We start from the raw sequence: 15,541 nt of genomic DNA, 5'->3' as shown, positions 1-15,541 counted from the left end.
AGTCCTGTGTAATACTTGTCACGTACAGTGAGACGATCCCTGTTTCAAGTTTAAGTATTTTTGTGTCTGTTGAGTAGAAATGGAAGCCAAAGGAACAGTTTACAGACATGTTGTTGGTCAAGATGAAGCCATATACCCTACCAGGTCACACATGGATGAAGTCTGAAATCTACTGAAACCACCCTGACATTTGAGCTAAACTACAAAACCCATACCAGGTGTGACAATATGGAGCATACATACAGTTATAATTAAAAGATATGAGAGTTCTTTAGAGTTTAAATAGTGTTTCTTGGTACTCATGGCCCATTTGTCTCAGCTGAATGTATTTCAAATTTTCAGTGTCAGATTAGCTTTTTTCTACCATTGATAATAAAAGAAAAACAACATATCATAGAAACATGATTGAATAGTCAAATAATAGCCTCCTATTCTTCACTGAGATGCACCAACTGTGTGAAAATGAAGTGCATTCACAATCTGGTTTTAAGTGGAAAAGCAGCAAGGTTTTGTGCTAAATTCTGATCGTGTGAATGAATGCTGTCCAAGCACTCACTCAATAAAGACAAGTCTTGTGTAACAAATTGATAGAGTACCATCTAAACTGGATTTTTATGCTGTTCTGCAGATGTAAGCTTTTGAAAATGAATCTGTGCTGATCTTCACTTTGATAAGAACCTTTGAATGACAAAATAAAAGGAGAATAAGGGAAAATCTGGATTTGTCAGCAGGTTAGGTTCACTGGTCATAAGTCAGAATTTAAGTGATCTCCATTTCTGGAAGTAAAATCCCCACAATTTTCAAAACATTGCTTCCTGAAATAAAACCTACATCAGCTCCTCCAGTAAATAAGCATCATGTGTATGGAAAAAAATAATATTCAACAGCAGCTCATTACTGTGGGAAGATTTGCTAGATGACTCTGAGGCAAACCACATCAAGTTAAACATCTGGTGTTTACCACCATAAGCATGTGTGTTGAAGTATCGTATTAGAGGTGCTTTATGCTTCCCTGAGGCAACTGTTTCAACTGGACACTGGAAACTGCTGTCGGCATCTTATAAATACCCACGTACGATATTGTACATGCCACAATTTTCTGTAGAGCAACAACATAATCCTTTTTTGTAAAAGGCTGTCACATGAAAAAACAACTGTGCTGCTACATACCTAACGAGGGAGAGTGCTTATTTTAAAAACGTCCACAAACTAGGGACATAATTTCAAAAATGGAAATGGCATCTCGGTTTCCTGTTATTATAGGCTGGATCTCTGGCAGATGGAGTGAGTCATGATGCTGATCACAGGCATAACTGGACAGGAATGACGCTCCTGCAGTAGTGAACGTGGAGGAGGAGGCTGTCTTTGATATCAACACGTTCGGTCCAGTTGACGGAAAGCCGGGCCCGCAGCTTCTCTCATCCTGTCTCCGCTCATATTTATGCATTAAGCGTTTCTGCAGTGAGCCGCTGGATATTGATGTGTTTTAAGGAGGTGTCCCCAGTCTACTCCTCCCCTTCATACATCCCTCTCTCCCTCCCTTTCCCTCCTCCCTGCATCCTCCGTGCTGTTGATCCGCGGGATCTCGGTGCGCTCAGACGCGCTCGGTGTTCAGACTCGTAGGACCCCGATGGCCCCCCACCAGAGGGACTGCGTTCACCAGACGTCCAGCTCCGGCTCTAGGATCCCCTAGCGAAGCCAGGAAGGACCCAGAAATCCTTCTTCTGGAATACCGCATTGTTTAATAATTTCCAGCGAGAGAGAGAGAAAGGTGATGCTGATGATGATGATGCGCCCGCGATGGTGGATTTCCCTTTTGTGCATCTGTGGACTGATGCACGTCGGTCACCAGAGCAGCCCTAATGCCCGAAATGGTAACTGAAACTATTTAGAACATCACATTAATTATTATAGTGCAAACAAAGTGTGCAACCCAAATTAATAGGCCTGTGCTTATTTTTATATCTGCATCGGTTACTTCATGATCTACATCTAAAATATGCATATAGCCTTTAGCTGTTTTATGTTACCAAAGAAGATAGAGGTGCCAATCGACATTAGAGGTGGCGGTGTTTTTAAAAACCGTGTGACTGTTTCATTCCCAATTTCAATACGGAGAGATGCGGGCAATGAAATCGGTGTTTTCCTCTGTGTGCAGGAGACGCCTTGTCGAGCGTGAAGGCTCTTCGTGATGCAGGCAGGTTTGTCTGGAAGGAGGACACGGTGCCTCTCCGCCTACTGTACAGCAGGCACAACCACAGCCAGATCACACAGGATGAGCTCAGCACTAGAGCTAAAGCCAGCTCCGGATCCACACAGGTACATTGTTGTTGTTGTAGTTGTTGTTGTCGGGTTTTTGTTTTTTTTTTAGTGAGGAGTGTCTGCATGGAGGCTGCGTGCGCTGGAAAGATCCGTGCACAAGAAAGCCGTGTTTATGTTTGCGTAGATTTAGCTTCTAGGTCTTAACGGGGAAAATAATAGGCTATTCAAGTAATTAATAGCAAAGCAGAACACGTTGAAACATTTAGGATCAGGCCGAAATAATTAGATTGTCTGCAGATGCTATAGCAATAAACAGACCACTCTGCATAAAAGCTGATTTAAAACAAAAATCACCATTGTAACAGCACTGCAGTTATTACTATTTTTTTCTGTCCACACTCGCCATTTAGATACTCGTCGGTAATCTGTCCGACCGGGACAATTACTTATTTGGGGGAAACTTGTGTGTTTCCAGATGTGTTGCTGCTCCAGCAGCTGTCTCACCTATCAGCTTATGTCTCAAGTCCCACGAATAAGCATTGTATTCATTCAAATAGTATTCATGACCAGTTAAACAATAGCCTAGCTGCTCGCGACAGATCAATACGTCTGAATAGTTGACGGTACCATTAGACCACAGAAAAATGTGTATCTGTGTAGAAACGTGTTGGCCAATATGTGCCAACTGCTGTAGAGGAAGATAACGGTATTCCCGTTATATAGCTCGACCACCAGAGGGCATGTTCATTTCTCAGAGGGTAAATATTTGCTTTGTTAGCTGTGGTCACAACTAAATTTAATGGGTTCCTCGGATAAACAATTTGCCTTTGTGTCTTCTTAGGATTTTTTAGCTTTAACATATGAATATTCGTATTAGATTCAGATGTTTATGACCATTCAGACCCTATAGATGACTATCGGAATATTTATTGTAAAAATCAGAATACAATATGTTTTGAACAGGCACTGATCCCCACAAGAATTCATACATTTAAATGAGCATATAAATGTATACATAAATATCTACCTATAAATATCTAAAATCAACGTATACTGTTGGTGGATTAAATTTTGTTTAGCCAAATGTTTGGATATAATAGTGTAATGTGATAAAATAGTTCAGAAATCTGCTGGTAGTCATCTAAAACCCACGGGATTAAGGATCTTTTTTGGCCAGAAACCCTACAAGAGCCATTTGGCCTTGTCTGAAATAAGTGACACAGTACAATAATAATCATAATAACTGTAACCATGTCCACTGACTCAGTTCAGTGAAGCAGCATGTCTGCTGGGTCCATTTCAAGCGATGAGTCAATTAGCATTGTGCAAACCTGCCATGCAATTCTAGTTTGTGCGGGTTAGGATTGTGTAGGCTAGCCTATCCAGACCTCTGAAGAGTGGAGAGGGCTACAGATGGTAGCAGGCAGGGAGGTGTTAACTCTTTGTCTCTCTCACACCTTAGCCAGAGCAGTAGCCTTATGGGTAAACAAGCTAACAGGACCCATCTGCCATCAGATATAGATTTGTATTTATTTATTTTTCCATTTTAAGCATCTTTTAAGCATGTTTGAAATTTTAAGAATTTCTCATATTATGCTTAAAGCCTTATATTTTTGTATTTCCCTCTCAGGAGTCACATAAGTTGAGCATGTAAACCCTGAGCGTATGGCTCATAAATAGTTTATTTTACTGAAAAATGTATCGTACCAAATTCTATTTATTGAGTTCATTCTTATATAGGCAGTCAGTTATGATCCAAGGGGTTAAAACGCTGTAAAATATACATTTTAGGCAAGAAAGAAATCCAGGTTAGAAGGAGGAGGAGACAGGCGGGGTTTTTTTTTCATTCGATTTGTGTCTCTTAATCTCTGGAGATTTTACACTTGTAATGTCACTGGAACAAAGTTTGATCAGTTATTTGCTGTTTTTAGAAAAACTGTCTAAAAACAAATCTGTCAAATAGTTCTTAAATGTATGACACACAAAACGTTATTTATAGACTTCTGTTGCATTGCTTATTTTCAGTTTCAGATACAATACAGCTGAATGAGCAATGGGGAGCTCAGCAAAGAGTCCTGATGTTTTGGTAGAAAAACAAGTGGTGTGTGTGTGTGTTGGTTTGTATGTTTTCCTGTTGTATGTTTTCCATCTGTCAGTGCTGTGATAGCACTTCCAGTCATATTTCTGGAGACAGAAGTGGAAAGTCCGGCCTATTATAACTCAGAAATCAATGAAAGAAGAGCCAGTGGTGGTCTCTCAATATTGGCCTGCAGCAGTCAGGCTGGAATGAGCTTTCATTAAACATCCAATCTGCCTGATTAGATTTCATCACATCTATTGAAAGTGACTGCCCTTTGTATGTGCTAAAACACACACCCACACACCCTCTTACCCACTCATATATGCATCGACCACGCGCAGACACACTCCTTCTAACAATAGAGTATGCTCACTGGGGACTTCATGGGCTAAGGTCATCCTTGGGTGAGCACAGGGACACCCCCTCAAATAGAAACAAAAACGCACACACACACACACGCATACACACACACACTCCTCCGCCTTTTGCCATGCTGTGTCCAGCCTGCAATGGCGTTAGCCTGTGGGCTGAGATTGGGGGAGGGTGATACATGTTTTAGCTCAGGTCTGGGACTCCCCTGGACCAGCTCAGGAATGATTGTGAGGACATTTTTTTACCTGAGAGTGTGTAATGAAGCGTGCACCATATGTGCCCAGCACCCAGGATGAGGATGACACCAGCCAAATCAATCACACACCACATGCAGTCATAGAAGAAAACAAAGGCACTTCTGTATGTCTACATATATTTATATTTACTAGCAGATGAAAATATGGTAACTCAGAAGATCATTCACTTCTAAAATAGACATTTCAGTGAACCCAAAATTGTTGCTGATAAACACACAGTTGGTCATCTGTTTTTCATTTACTGACAATAGCACCATATTGTCAGTGTTTACCGTGTTTATTTGGGTGCGAATGGGATAAACAGCTTCCTGGCTTATAGCTGTGAGACCCAGAAATTTAAATTGAAACAAAGAAAATTGACATTTTGATGGCTTATTAAAAACAGTCTCTTACTGCTGATAGGTCCTGGAAAAGTAATGTAGTCATCTATCAACATAAATGGAAATTGATCCATGCATATGATAATGAGTTAACTAATGAAGAGGGAACTGATTGTAGTATAAGTATATAATCTGTCTTTCTGCCTTCAGGTAAACCATGTGGCACAAGCCAGCTTTCAAGTGGAGGCCTTTGGTAGAAAATTCATCTTGGATGTGGAGCTAAATCAGTGAGTACCACATTGTTTAAACATCTGTCTGTGACTTCTGTGTTGGAGTATGCTTTACTGGACCATTGTATGCACAATTATGTGTACAGTATCTAAGTGTGTGTGTGTGTGTGTGTGTGTGTATGTTTTTTTATATGTTTGCAGCAGGTCAGCTGTTTTATGTGTGTGATTTAGAGGTTCCATCATAATAGGAAGTGATTTACAGTAAAGGCCAGACCACTGCCCTGTCAGGCTCTAATATTGATCGGGGCACTGTTGAAGCAAGCAGCTCTCTCCAGATTTTTCTTTTCTCCCTCTTTCTTTATCTGCCTCTCGATAGCTTTTTGCCTCACCCTCATATTCTCCCTGTGAAAAGCTCTCTGTAAGCATTGTCCTCTTTAAACCTTCTCCTGTTTTTTTCTATTTTCCTGTTTGATTCTATGAGACCATGGCATGTTTTATTCAGCCCCAAAAAACAGAAACCCTGGCAACTTGGCACACGCAGGTATAGAGTGATGCTTCCTGCTCCTCACAGCAGAAGTCACTCCCCTACTAAGTGAAATGTTACAACACAGGAATTCCCAGTTCATATATCTGTTAAACCTACAGCTCACTGTGAGACGCATGGTTATAAATGTAGCATCTGGTCTTATAATACATACATGTGAATATGTATACATTTGTCCAGAAGCTGTCACACATTTAAAAAAAAAACTCTGCCATTATTCATGACAAAATGTGACAAAGTCTTCCTTCAGTTTAACTGGATGTGGTGAAGATCAGACAAATCAGCCCTCAGAATGTAAAAAGAAAACAAACACTGATGTGAAATCCTGTTTTTAAGCTTAGCAGAGAGTGAACTGGCCTCTAACCAGACAGCCTTGGGAAGCAGCTTTGATATGTGTGGCTCTGAATGAGAATGAGAGACTGAGATCAGTGCAGTAGAGCATTTTACTGTGTGACTTCTGATTTCTACTGTTTGCTTAGGCTAAAATGTTGGTTCTTGTTTAGCTATGATAAAGAAGAATTGTCTGCAGGTATTTTGTTATTTGAGTAATTGCATCCCCATTTCAATCAAAATTGTAAACATTTCCACGCGCCTCAGTTGTGAGGATTTTCTGCTTTCTGTTGTATTATTTCATAGTAAATAAAATATTTTTTCCATTTTGCAATGTTTGTCAGAAGAAAATAAGGCATTTGTTTCCTTTTTCATCACTTGAGCTTTAACAAATTGTAGTTGCTATTTCTAATAGTATTTCTATTTGTCAGTTGATATCTTGATTATCATTTCTGTAATTTAGTAAGCAGCACGGCTAAAAAGGTTTTGTTTTCAGATTCTCAGAGTGAGGATTTACTGAATAATTATTGAGTTCTTAAACAAGACATTCAATAACTCAACTTCATCTCTGAGAAGTTGTGGTCATTTTGTACACTGCTGTAGATTGATTAATTGTTTTGTTTTGGCCTATTATTTGTGTGTCTGCATGTGGTTTTATTCATGTTTCCAATCCCTGTTTTCCTTCCCCAAAGGGACAAATCTCCAGTTTCCCTCTGTCTGAATGAGTACACCCCAGATTCTCCTCCTGCTGCCGCCATCTCTCCTCTGTTCTCATCACCCTCCTCTACCACCCTTCTCTGTCAACTGATCCCCCATTTGACATCCATACTGAGTTTGTTTACAGAATGCTTTAATGCCAGACAGAATAAACCCAGTTGATGTGTGTGGGTGCTGTAGTGGGAGGTATTTTAGCTGAATGGGCCAACATTGTTTTTTGGCTCCCAGTAATAAAACCTTGTTCGCTCATTTTGATCAATGAGCAACTCTGCTGTTGTGCATTTTTCTGTGTTTAATTGTTGCCATGAGCAAAGAAGAGAGGTGGGTTTTACAGTTTCATTTGAATGATGTGTCTCTAGTGCTACAGTACATCATCACCATCATCATTATCATCTTTGAGAAATATTTCAGTTTCCTCAAGATGATGTTTGGCCATAGACTTTGAATAATAGGAATGTAGGTGTTTTGTTGTCTTGTGCATTCAAAACACGTGTGTTTTGGAATCATTTCACTTGATATATGTCAATTTTTAGTCTAGTGTCTTTAAGCTTTGTTATGAAAATTGTATGTATTGAATCTTGCAGATCTTTTCACTATATAGAGGAACCTACTGTGTGCTTGAAAACAGCTTTAGGTTGGTCCAACACTTTGGTGTAGACTGAAATATCAAAAGAATGTTTGGACAGATTGGACTCAAACATTTTAAAGTGTGTGCTGCAGTTATTATCTCTTTAATTACTAATATGCCATACTGACACATACCACCCTTCTGAAGTGTGTCAATGTTTAGGGGGTTGGTAGGTCATGGGGTCTTTATGCCCTTTGTCTTCTTTTTACTCCTCCATCTTGGCGGCTGGCTATAATTTCAATTTATGGGGCTAGAGTGAAAATGTGCGCAGCGTTGGGGGTTGTTCCTGCTTTTTAATCATACCCAGTCCCAACACATGCATGTATTCAGTTCTCCCGGCTTTATTTCCCCGCTTCCACCACACCCACTCCCCATTCAGTCCTCCCCCTGCTAGCCCTCTGCCCCACCCCTCCCACCTGCTCCTGCTCAATAATGAATGATGCTGTACAATTAAAGAGGAGAATGCACATGGATAGGAAACATTCATCCAGTGGGTGTGCACAGTGTTACACATGTTACACAATAAGGCCTGCTCATACAGAAAACTTGATTAGTCCAACAAGAAAACACAGTTCTGTGTGTGATTAGTTTGCACATTCCCCAGTACTTATATCACAAATTATAAGGTGGGGGTGGTACAATCAATAATGCAATAAAGAATGTTTTCTTCCTACAGATATTTTATAAAATATCTAAATATCTAAAATGTAGAAAGTATATTAGTATATTAAAGCTGGTTTGAGGTAGCAGTTCCATGTCTATGATATTTGACAGAAATAGTAAGAAATGTACTGGAGTGGACATATCTTTATTATTTTGTATTCTTATAGTATATAGGTTTTGTATGTACAACAATGTGAGAGTGCAGTGAAGAACATGTGGGCAGCTCCAAGTGGGACTGGAGGGTTTCATAACCTCAACAGTCTTATGAAATAATCTGTTGCACCAGCTTTAAATAAAGGGGACTACTCCCTCTCAAATGTGTGATATTGACATTGACACCAATGGATCATCATTTCTATTACTGTGTTTGTGTCAGCATTCATCGCATGCAGACACATTTTTTATGCTAATGCAATGGGTCAATTACCGGTAATGCTAAATGCATTATTCATCTTTGTGAAGGGTGTGTGCACATTCTCAAAGATTTTAGTAGCAATGGGGCCTCAGGGGATAAAACATACCTACAATTTCCTGTGTAAGGAAAGAAGCTAACCAAACATCCAATGGTTCAGTGGTTTGATGAATGTGTTCATACGTGTTAGTACATCTGTGCAAGAGCAGAAATGGGTGTGTGTATGTATGTGTTTGAAGTCAAGAGTGTTGTTCCTACCATGACATCTGTCAATATCTCTATCTGAAAAGCTGCCACTGGTGCGTTTTAGTGTGTGTCATCTTGTTGGGCCCCAGGTGCAGAAGAGGTACAGAGAGTGTTGTCCTAATTAGAGAAAACAAGAATGATTCGGAAGAAATGAGGCCCAGATGGAAACAAGGAGGATTAAAAATCAGTAACTGAAATGAAGAAAATGGAAAAAAAGGGAAAATTAAAAACGGTAAATTCTTTGTTGTAATCTCACCCCTCATGTTGGGGATTTCCAACTGAGATTAAAGTTTTTTACATCTTCACTTCACTTCGTATTGATTTTTACCTCCTGTATATATATTAATAAAGCGCATTCTCTATCCTTTGCTCACTGATTGCATTCCTAGCAACAGAATTTCAAGCTCTGTGATATTTTTCTTACTATAAAGGCACTCTAAGGGGTGGAGATTATTTTTTGCTTTTTTAATTAACACACAATTCTCTTTTTTTCATAACCAGATACATTCTCACAATGCTGTTGGTTATTGTTTGAGTTGATAACTAAACTGTGTTTTATTTAACCCATCAAAGACTTAGATGACTGGTTAGAGCACTACTAACCATGTCTTTGGATAATATGAATGCATTTTTATTTTCTGGTTTACTAGATGACCAAAATATGTTGGCCCACTTGTTTCTGGGCTGCATTTGGAGTGGGGGAGTTGCTGATTCTAAAAATACTTCTTACCCAACAATAATTTTAGGCTCATTTGCTGGACAAATAATTATTCAGCTGATGTTTTCATAGTGATTTAATGACTTTTCCTGACATTGAATTGACTTTGAGACATGAATGTTGCTGATGCTGAGGTTTTAGCGGTGTATGTTTGTCTGCTTATGCATGTGAATCCACGTGCATGGAGCCTTACATCTCTACTTGTATATGATCCAACTCGCTGACATCCCATTCCAAGTTAATTCATTAGTATCCTGTGTCTTAGTCCCTGCATCGTGACATTGCTATAAACCAGCTCCACTGTTCTTCTCTTGTTCCAGCTCCATCTCTGTCTCTCCTCCTCTGTTCCCAGGTCTGTAATTTATTGTAGAGAGGCGTGATCTGATTTAGTGTAGACTTAATGAGAAAAACACAGAGAAGTATGTATGAGAGAAAAAGAGAGTGAGGGAGGGAAAGGATGAGAGGTTGAGGGAGAAATAGTCAAAGACAATGAGAAAGAAGAGGACAGAGGAAGAGATGTAAATGTCCTTTGTGCACCCTTGAGTGTTGTTGTGTGGGTTGAGTAAGTGCAAGAGAGTGTGGAGTGGTTGCTCGGGGGAGGTACAGTAGGTACTTGAAAGGAGTAGCTTATGAACAAAACAGTCCCCCTCTCTCCATCACCATCTCCTACTTTCTTTTTCTCTTGTCACAAGCATAACCTCTCCCTCTCTGATTTGTATGTTGATCAACACACAAACACACACACACACTTCAGCTCACAGCTTTAGTTATCACGTCTGTAGATATGTTTGTGTGACTATTTGTGAGATAAGTCAGTGCTCACAAATTTTCTGTTACTGATTCTGTTTTGCTGATTCTGTTTTGTCAGCATCACAGCCAGGTCACTATATGTACTGTATAGCTGTATGTACAGGTTTGCTGTATTCAGCGAGGTGGTGAGTGCATGTCTGTAAGTGTGTCAGAGATTGTAGTGTGTGTTAATTAATTAATACAGTTAGGTGCAAATGTTTATGTCGCCCTATTTTAAAATGTCAAAAAGAGTAAAACGAAAAAAAGAATTTTTTTCATCATAACATTTAATTCACATTAAGCTAGTGCTAGCTGAGTAGTAGAATGTTAGGTTAGGTGAATGAGGTTAGGTGACACCCTGAACATGATAATGATATATTCAGCTAGTATTACCATCAAAATTGGTCAAGGAGTAAAATAATAAAAACAATTAGCTGTGAAAAAGTTTGCATCCCCTTGATAAATGGGGGAAAAATGGGGCCTGGTGGCTCAGTGGTAAAGCATAGGGCTGGGATGCAGAAGGCAGCAGGTTCAACTCCCACCTCGCCAGGTGGGATTCCACCAAGGGCGAACCTGGTGCCAATATGGGAGGGTTGCAGCAGGAAGGGCATCCTGCTCATCAAAAAACACATCCCAATGTAACATGCAAAACATGTTCCGTTCTAGTGACCCGTGAAGGGACAAGCTGAAAGCCGGTGATCTTTGATCCCCTTGCTAAATGTGATAATTTGTACAGTACTTTCCACATTTCCCAATGCCACTACAATATAAGACACAGAAAGCCAAATCTACTGTCCTTGTTTTTCTTCTTATTCCACTTATGAAGCACTTTCTACAGGCTAGAAAGCCCCTGAAGAGCCACGCCATTATGTCTCTGTATACTTTGCCAATTTCACAGCACATAGGCACTGTCTCAGTGGAGAAGGGGTAATAGTGACCTGTTGTGGCGAATCAAACTTCTATTATTGTATTTCATTAGTAGCAGCACTGAGCTGTGCACGGTGATTCCTCGTATGAAAACACTTCCAGAACTAGACAGATATCACAAAGTGTGGACGTATGCATGAAAACATGCTCAGAATGCCATTTCTACAGTGGTAATGTGTAACAGGTTTAGTTTACCATGAGATGAGGCTGTGTCATATTATATATTTTATCATTCTGTCTATCCATCTATTATTTTAAACTCTTATCCAGTTCAGGGTCAGAAGTGGGGTACACCCTGGACACCAGAGTATCTCAGGGCTAACACAGAGAGACACACACAGACAGACAATCATTCACATTCACATTTACACCTATGGACAATTTAGAGTCAACAGTTTATCTAACATGCATGTCTTTGGCCTGTGGGAAGATACCGGAGTATCCTGAGGGCGATAGAAGAGACAAAGGAAGAGTTGATCTGAAAATTCTGAAAAAAGCATTGCTCTTGTTTGAAAATGGCTTAGCATCAAAAACGATGTGAATCAAACATTTATTAATTGTCACAAACTCAAATCAGCAAAGGGTTAAAACATTAATTAAATTAGTTTTAAAAACTCAAAAACAACACAACAGGTATACTGTCACAGCTGTATATGTGCATCGACATTAGTCTGCCTCATATTCCTAAAGCAGAGAATGAAATAGAAGTGGTCTCAGCCCATCTGTGTTTATTGAACAGAGTTTGCACTGGTGCATTTCCCCTTGTGTCGGGTTGTTAAGAATAGAAGGGTGCAGAGAAAATTAAAACCAGAGAGACAGGGAGAGAGAGGGGAGTGAATAAGGTTAGGAGAGAGTCATTGTGGTCATTGGTAAAGAAGATGGCAGATGTTAATAAACTCCTTCAGTTCAGAAAGGTTTTTAAGCATCTTCAAGTAAAGAATAATGACTTGAATTTTACAGTGATGATTACTGATAATGTCTGATGTGTTCAGCTCTACTATGGTAGCACCAGCTAGCTGGATGCTAATTTCAGAATGATATCCAATTTAGTTACATACCATGCTTCATCATTTTCCCCCCCATCTTATTTTATTTGTTTATTCCATCCCTGCTTGGTCCTGCCCTCCGCTTGGTTCCCTTATTTTTTTTTTGTTGATATCTTTCATTCAGCATGGAGGATTAGTAGAGACAAAGAGAGATCCAGGAGCTGGTTCTCGCTGAACACAGGGGACAAGAAGAAGGCTGTTGTCCTCTCAGCAGGAAAATATCCTAATGCCTCTCTAAAGACTATTGTCTCTCATGGATTATTCCTTTGCCTCTGTCATGCCGAATAAAAATTATACAAGAGTATGGTTAACTGCCAGTTAACAAAATTTACCACACAAAACCTGAATGAGTAAGTGGATAAACTGGGAGGTCATTTACCTAAAGGCATTAAGGATGCAGTTAAACACAAAACGCAATAATTTTAACATAAAAAGTAAACTGGGTATGATCTGTTTTGTTCCTTGCATCCACATTTTCTCTACAGAGCTATAATGCATAAAGGACCCAGTTCGCAGAAAAGAGGAATTTCTTATTTCTGTCTGATTCTTCTTTTTCTCTCCTATTAGCATCACAGTTTGTTGTTTGTGAGCGTCCGTATTCCCTGTGCAACAAGAGCAGGGATCCCATGGAGAATGCTGGTGGAATTGCATAAATGATAAGTGATTGGAAAGTGAATGAATTATAACCTGGTGAACCTGTAATGAGGCCTCAGTGGGAGGGAGGGTGAGAATAGAAATGGGGGTGGTGGGCAGGTGAGAGCAGCTGCAGCTTTCCCCAAACAGAAACCTCCTCCCCATTTCTCTCTTCTCCCCATCAATTTTTTTTGTTTTTACATTTTTATTTGTCTAACCCACCTTTCAGTCCTGCTTGATTTATCTTTTATTTTCTCCCGTGCACTTATCCGTTTTCTTCTTTCTGGCTGTGCTTTCTCTCACTACTCCCCCATCCTCATTATGGAGGCCTGACACAGCACATGGTCAGTCCTTTGTTTGGTGGTGTCCTTTTATTACGGGGTTACGTGGCAGATCTATAAATGCAGCACAAGTCCATTTGATGACTGCAGTGGCTGCATGCAGATGTGTCTGAAATGGTTGCATTTGATAAATTTGAAAGCTTTGTTTTTATACCTTCTGCTAGTAATTGTTTATTTTGATATATTGAGCATAGAAGAGTCTTTGAAAAGACTACATGAAGGCACTGAAAAGCCTGGAACCCAAATACTTGTGCCAGTCCCCCCCAACACACACATAAACATTAGTCCTGCCGATCTGTTCTTTTTGTGCTTTTTTTTTTTCCATCACGGTGCCATAGTGACACAGACCGTGAGAGGAATTGAAGAACACACGGAAACTGTATGTGTATTGCCACATCAGATGTTTTTTTCCCAGAGCAACTCAACACAAAATGCTTTGGAAGAATAAAGTTTGATGTCACTGTCAGACTTGGTGCACTTAATTTTTACCTCCTGCAGACCCACTTAATAAAATTGAATAAGTCTTTTCCGTGTAACATTTTCCCAGCTAAACAGAGTCCTTGCTCTTAGGTTTCCTTTTTGTGTGTGTGCGTGTGTAGGCTGGCTATTATCAAAGTTTAGAGAGAGGATGTGATTACTATGTAAATGGATGTTCTCGGTTGCCTACAAAGTTTTTTAAGCTGAAAATGGAGCGTCTGTGGATACACCTTTAAAATCTTGTACAGATTTGATTGACAGCTGAGTGCCAGCTCTTGAACAGATGTCACTACGGCAACGGGTCCAAGAAAAGCTCTCTTCCAGAACAGTGGGCGATAAGCAAAAGAGTTACAGACATTACCATTTCAGACACTGAATAAGAGAAAGCGCTGTTTGCGCCACAGAAATGTGTCTGATATGAAATAGACCACTTGTGCCACCACAAATCTCTTTAACTTTACCGTACTTCACATGTAGTAATGATGTATTGGTGTAATGAGAATAATTAGCTCAGTTTCTGTTTTCGTTTGGCCCTTATTTTCTTGTTAATTAAGTCCTTGACTTAATTATTATACAAACTGCCTCCCTCTGATCATCACTTATGTTGAAACTTTGCAGCAGTTATGTCCAAGATAGATCAAGAGGTTGATATGTTTTTGCCATTTTCTCCGTGCATCTGTACCAAGCTACAAAGAGGTTGCTTACAGCTGTACATTTATTTATGTATGTGCATGCATGTTAACAGGAGACGGGGTGTACAGGGGTGCAAAGAGAGATGGCATGAGATCCTATTATATTTGTGTGGGGGTTGGTGTTGGGGGAGCTTGCGTCTTTGTCTGTCAAATAAATTATTTAAATCCTGTAACAATTAAAGCTGAAATCTGTTATCACCATCCTCCATTAGAAGCCCGTGTGTGTGCCTTGCTGCACCATTATGTACTTTGCTTGCTCCCCCCATCTGTGCTCAGCATGAGGCTGGATAAAGATCATAAGCTTTGAATCTTAAACACACATCCCTGCATAACAAAGGTTAACAGTGTGTGCTTGTGACCCCAGGACTTACTGAACAGACTGAACATTTTCATCACAGAAGCATGTGAATATTGTAACAGTGGTTTGTTTTGATGCAGATGTAGATATAATGTTACATGTGTCTCATGAGACATTGTGTGTTTAATTTGCACAGCTTTGTTGTACGTATGAGGTGTTATAATGATGAAGGTGTTAAATGTCAAATGGGGTTTGCCTTCTAAGACATTATATAGGTGTCTTTCAGGAGAGTCGGCTTCATAGCAGTGCATGATGGGATAGCTTGTGGGGCCTTGGGCTCTCTTCTCTTCCTTCTCTTGAACTTTCACTGTCTCTTCCTCCTTTTCTCTCTAATTATTCCTCCCTTGACAGCCATTCCCCCCCTTTTTCCATTTTATCTCGCTTCTTTATCTCCATGTTTTTATTGCTAGAGCAAACTGCCCATTAGTCATTTTAGAAAGCAGCATTCATTGTGTGTCTGTGTGTGTGCGTGCACACACGCATGCTGATGTCAGGTGTT

General features: G+C 39.9%; 1 protein-coding gene across 9 annotated transcripts in view; it reads left to right on the top strand.

Annotated features, from left to right (window-relative positions):
• Window positions 1–1,327: 1,327 nt before the first annotated feature.
• Window positions 1,328–15,541, top strand: part of adam22 (ADAM metallopeptidase domain 22) — a 56,978-nt gene continuing 42,764 nt past the window's right edge. For 2 of the 9 annotated variants that reach the window (XM_067508988.1, XM_067508993.1), the window contains exons 1-3: window positions 1,331–1,874; window positions 2,159–2,319; window positions 5,502–5,578. In XM_067508988.1, the coding sequence (XP_067365089.1) occupies window positions 1,775–1,874; window positions 2,159–2,319; window positions 5,502–5,578 (338 nt within the window). In that variant the 5' untranslated portion in view covers window positions 1,331–1,774. Of the gene's footprint in view, window positions 1,875–2,158; window positions 2,320–5,501; window positions 5,579–15,541 lie in introns of all 9 variants that reach the window. The other 7 variants (XR_010914759.1, XM_067508989.1, XR_010914760.1 and 4 more) reach the window with 7 other exon arrangements.

The sequence above is a fragment of the Channa argus genome, chromosome 7, assembly GCF_033026475.1.
Source record: "Channa argus isolate prfri chromosome 7, Channa argus male v1.0, whole genome shotgun sequence".
Classification (NCBI taxonomy): Eukaryota; Metazoa; Chordata; class Actinopteri; order Anabantiformes; family Channidae; genus Channa; species Channa argus.
This window is presented reverse-complemented; position numbering and strand designations above follow the sequence as displayed.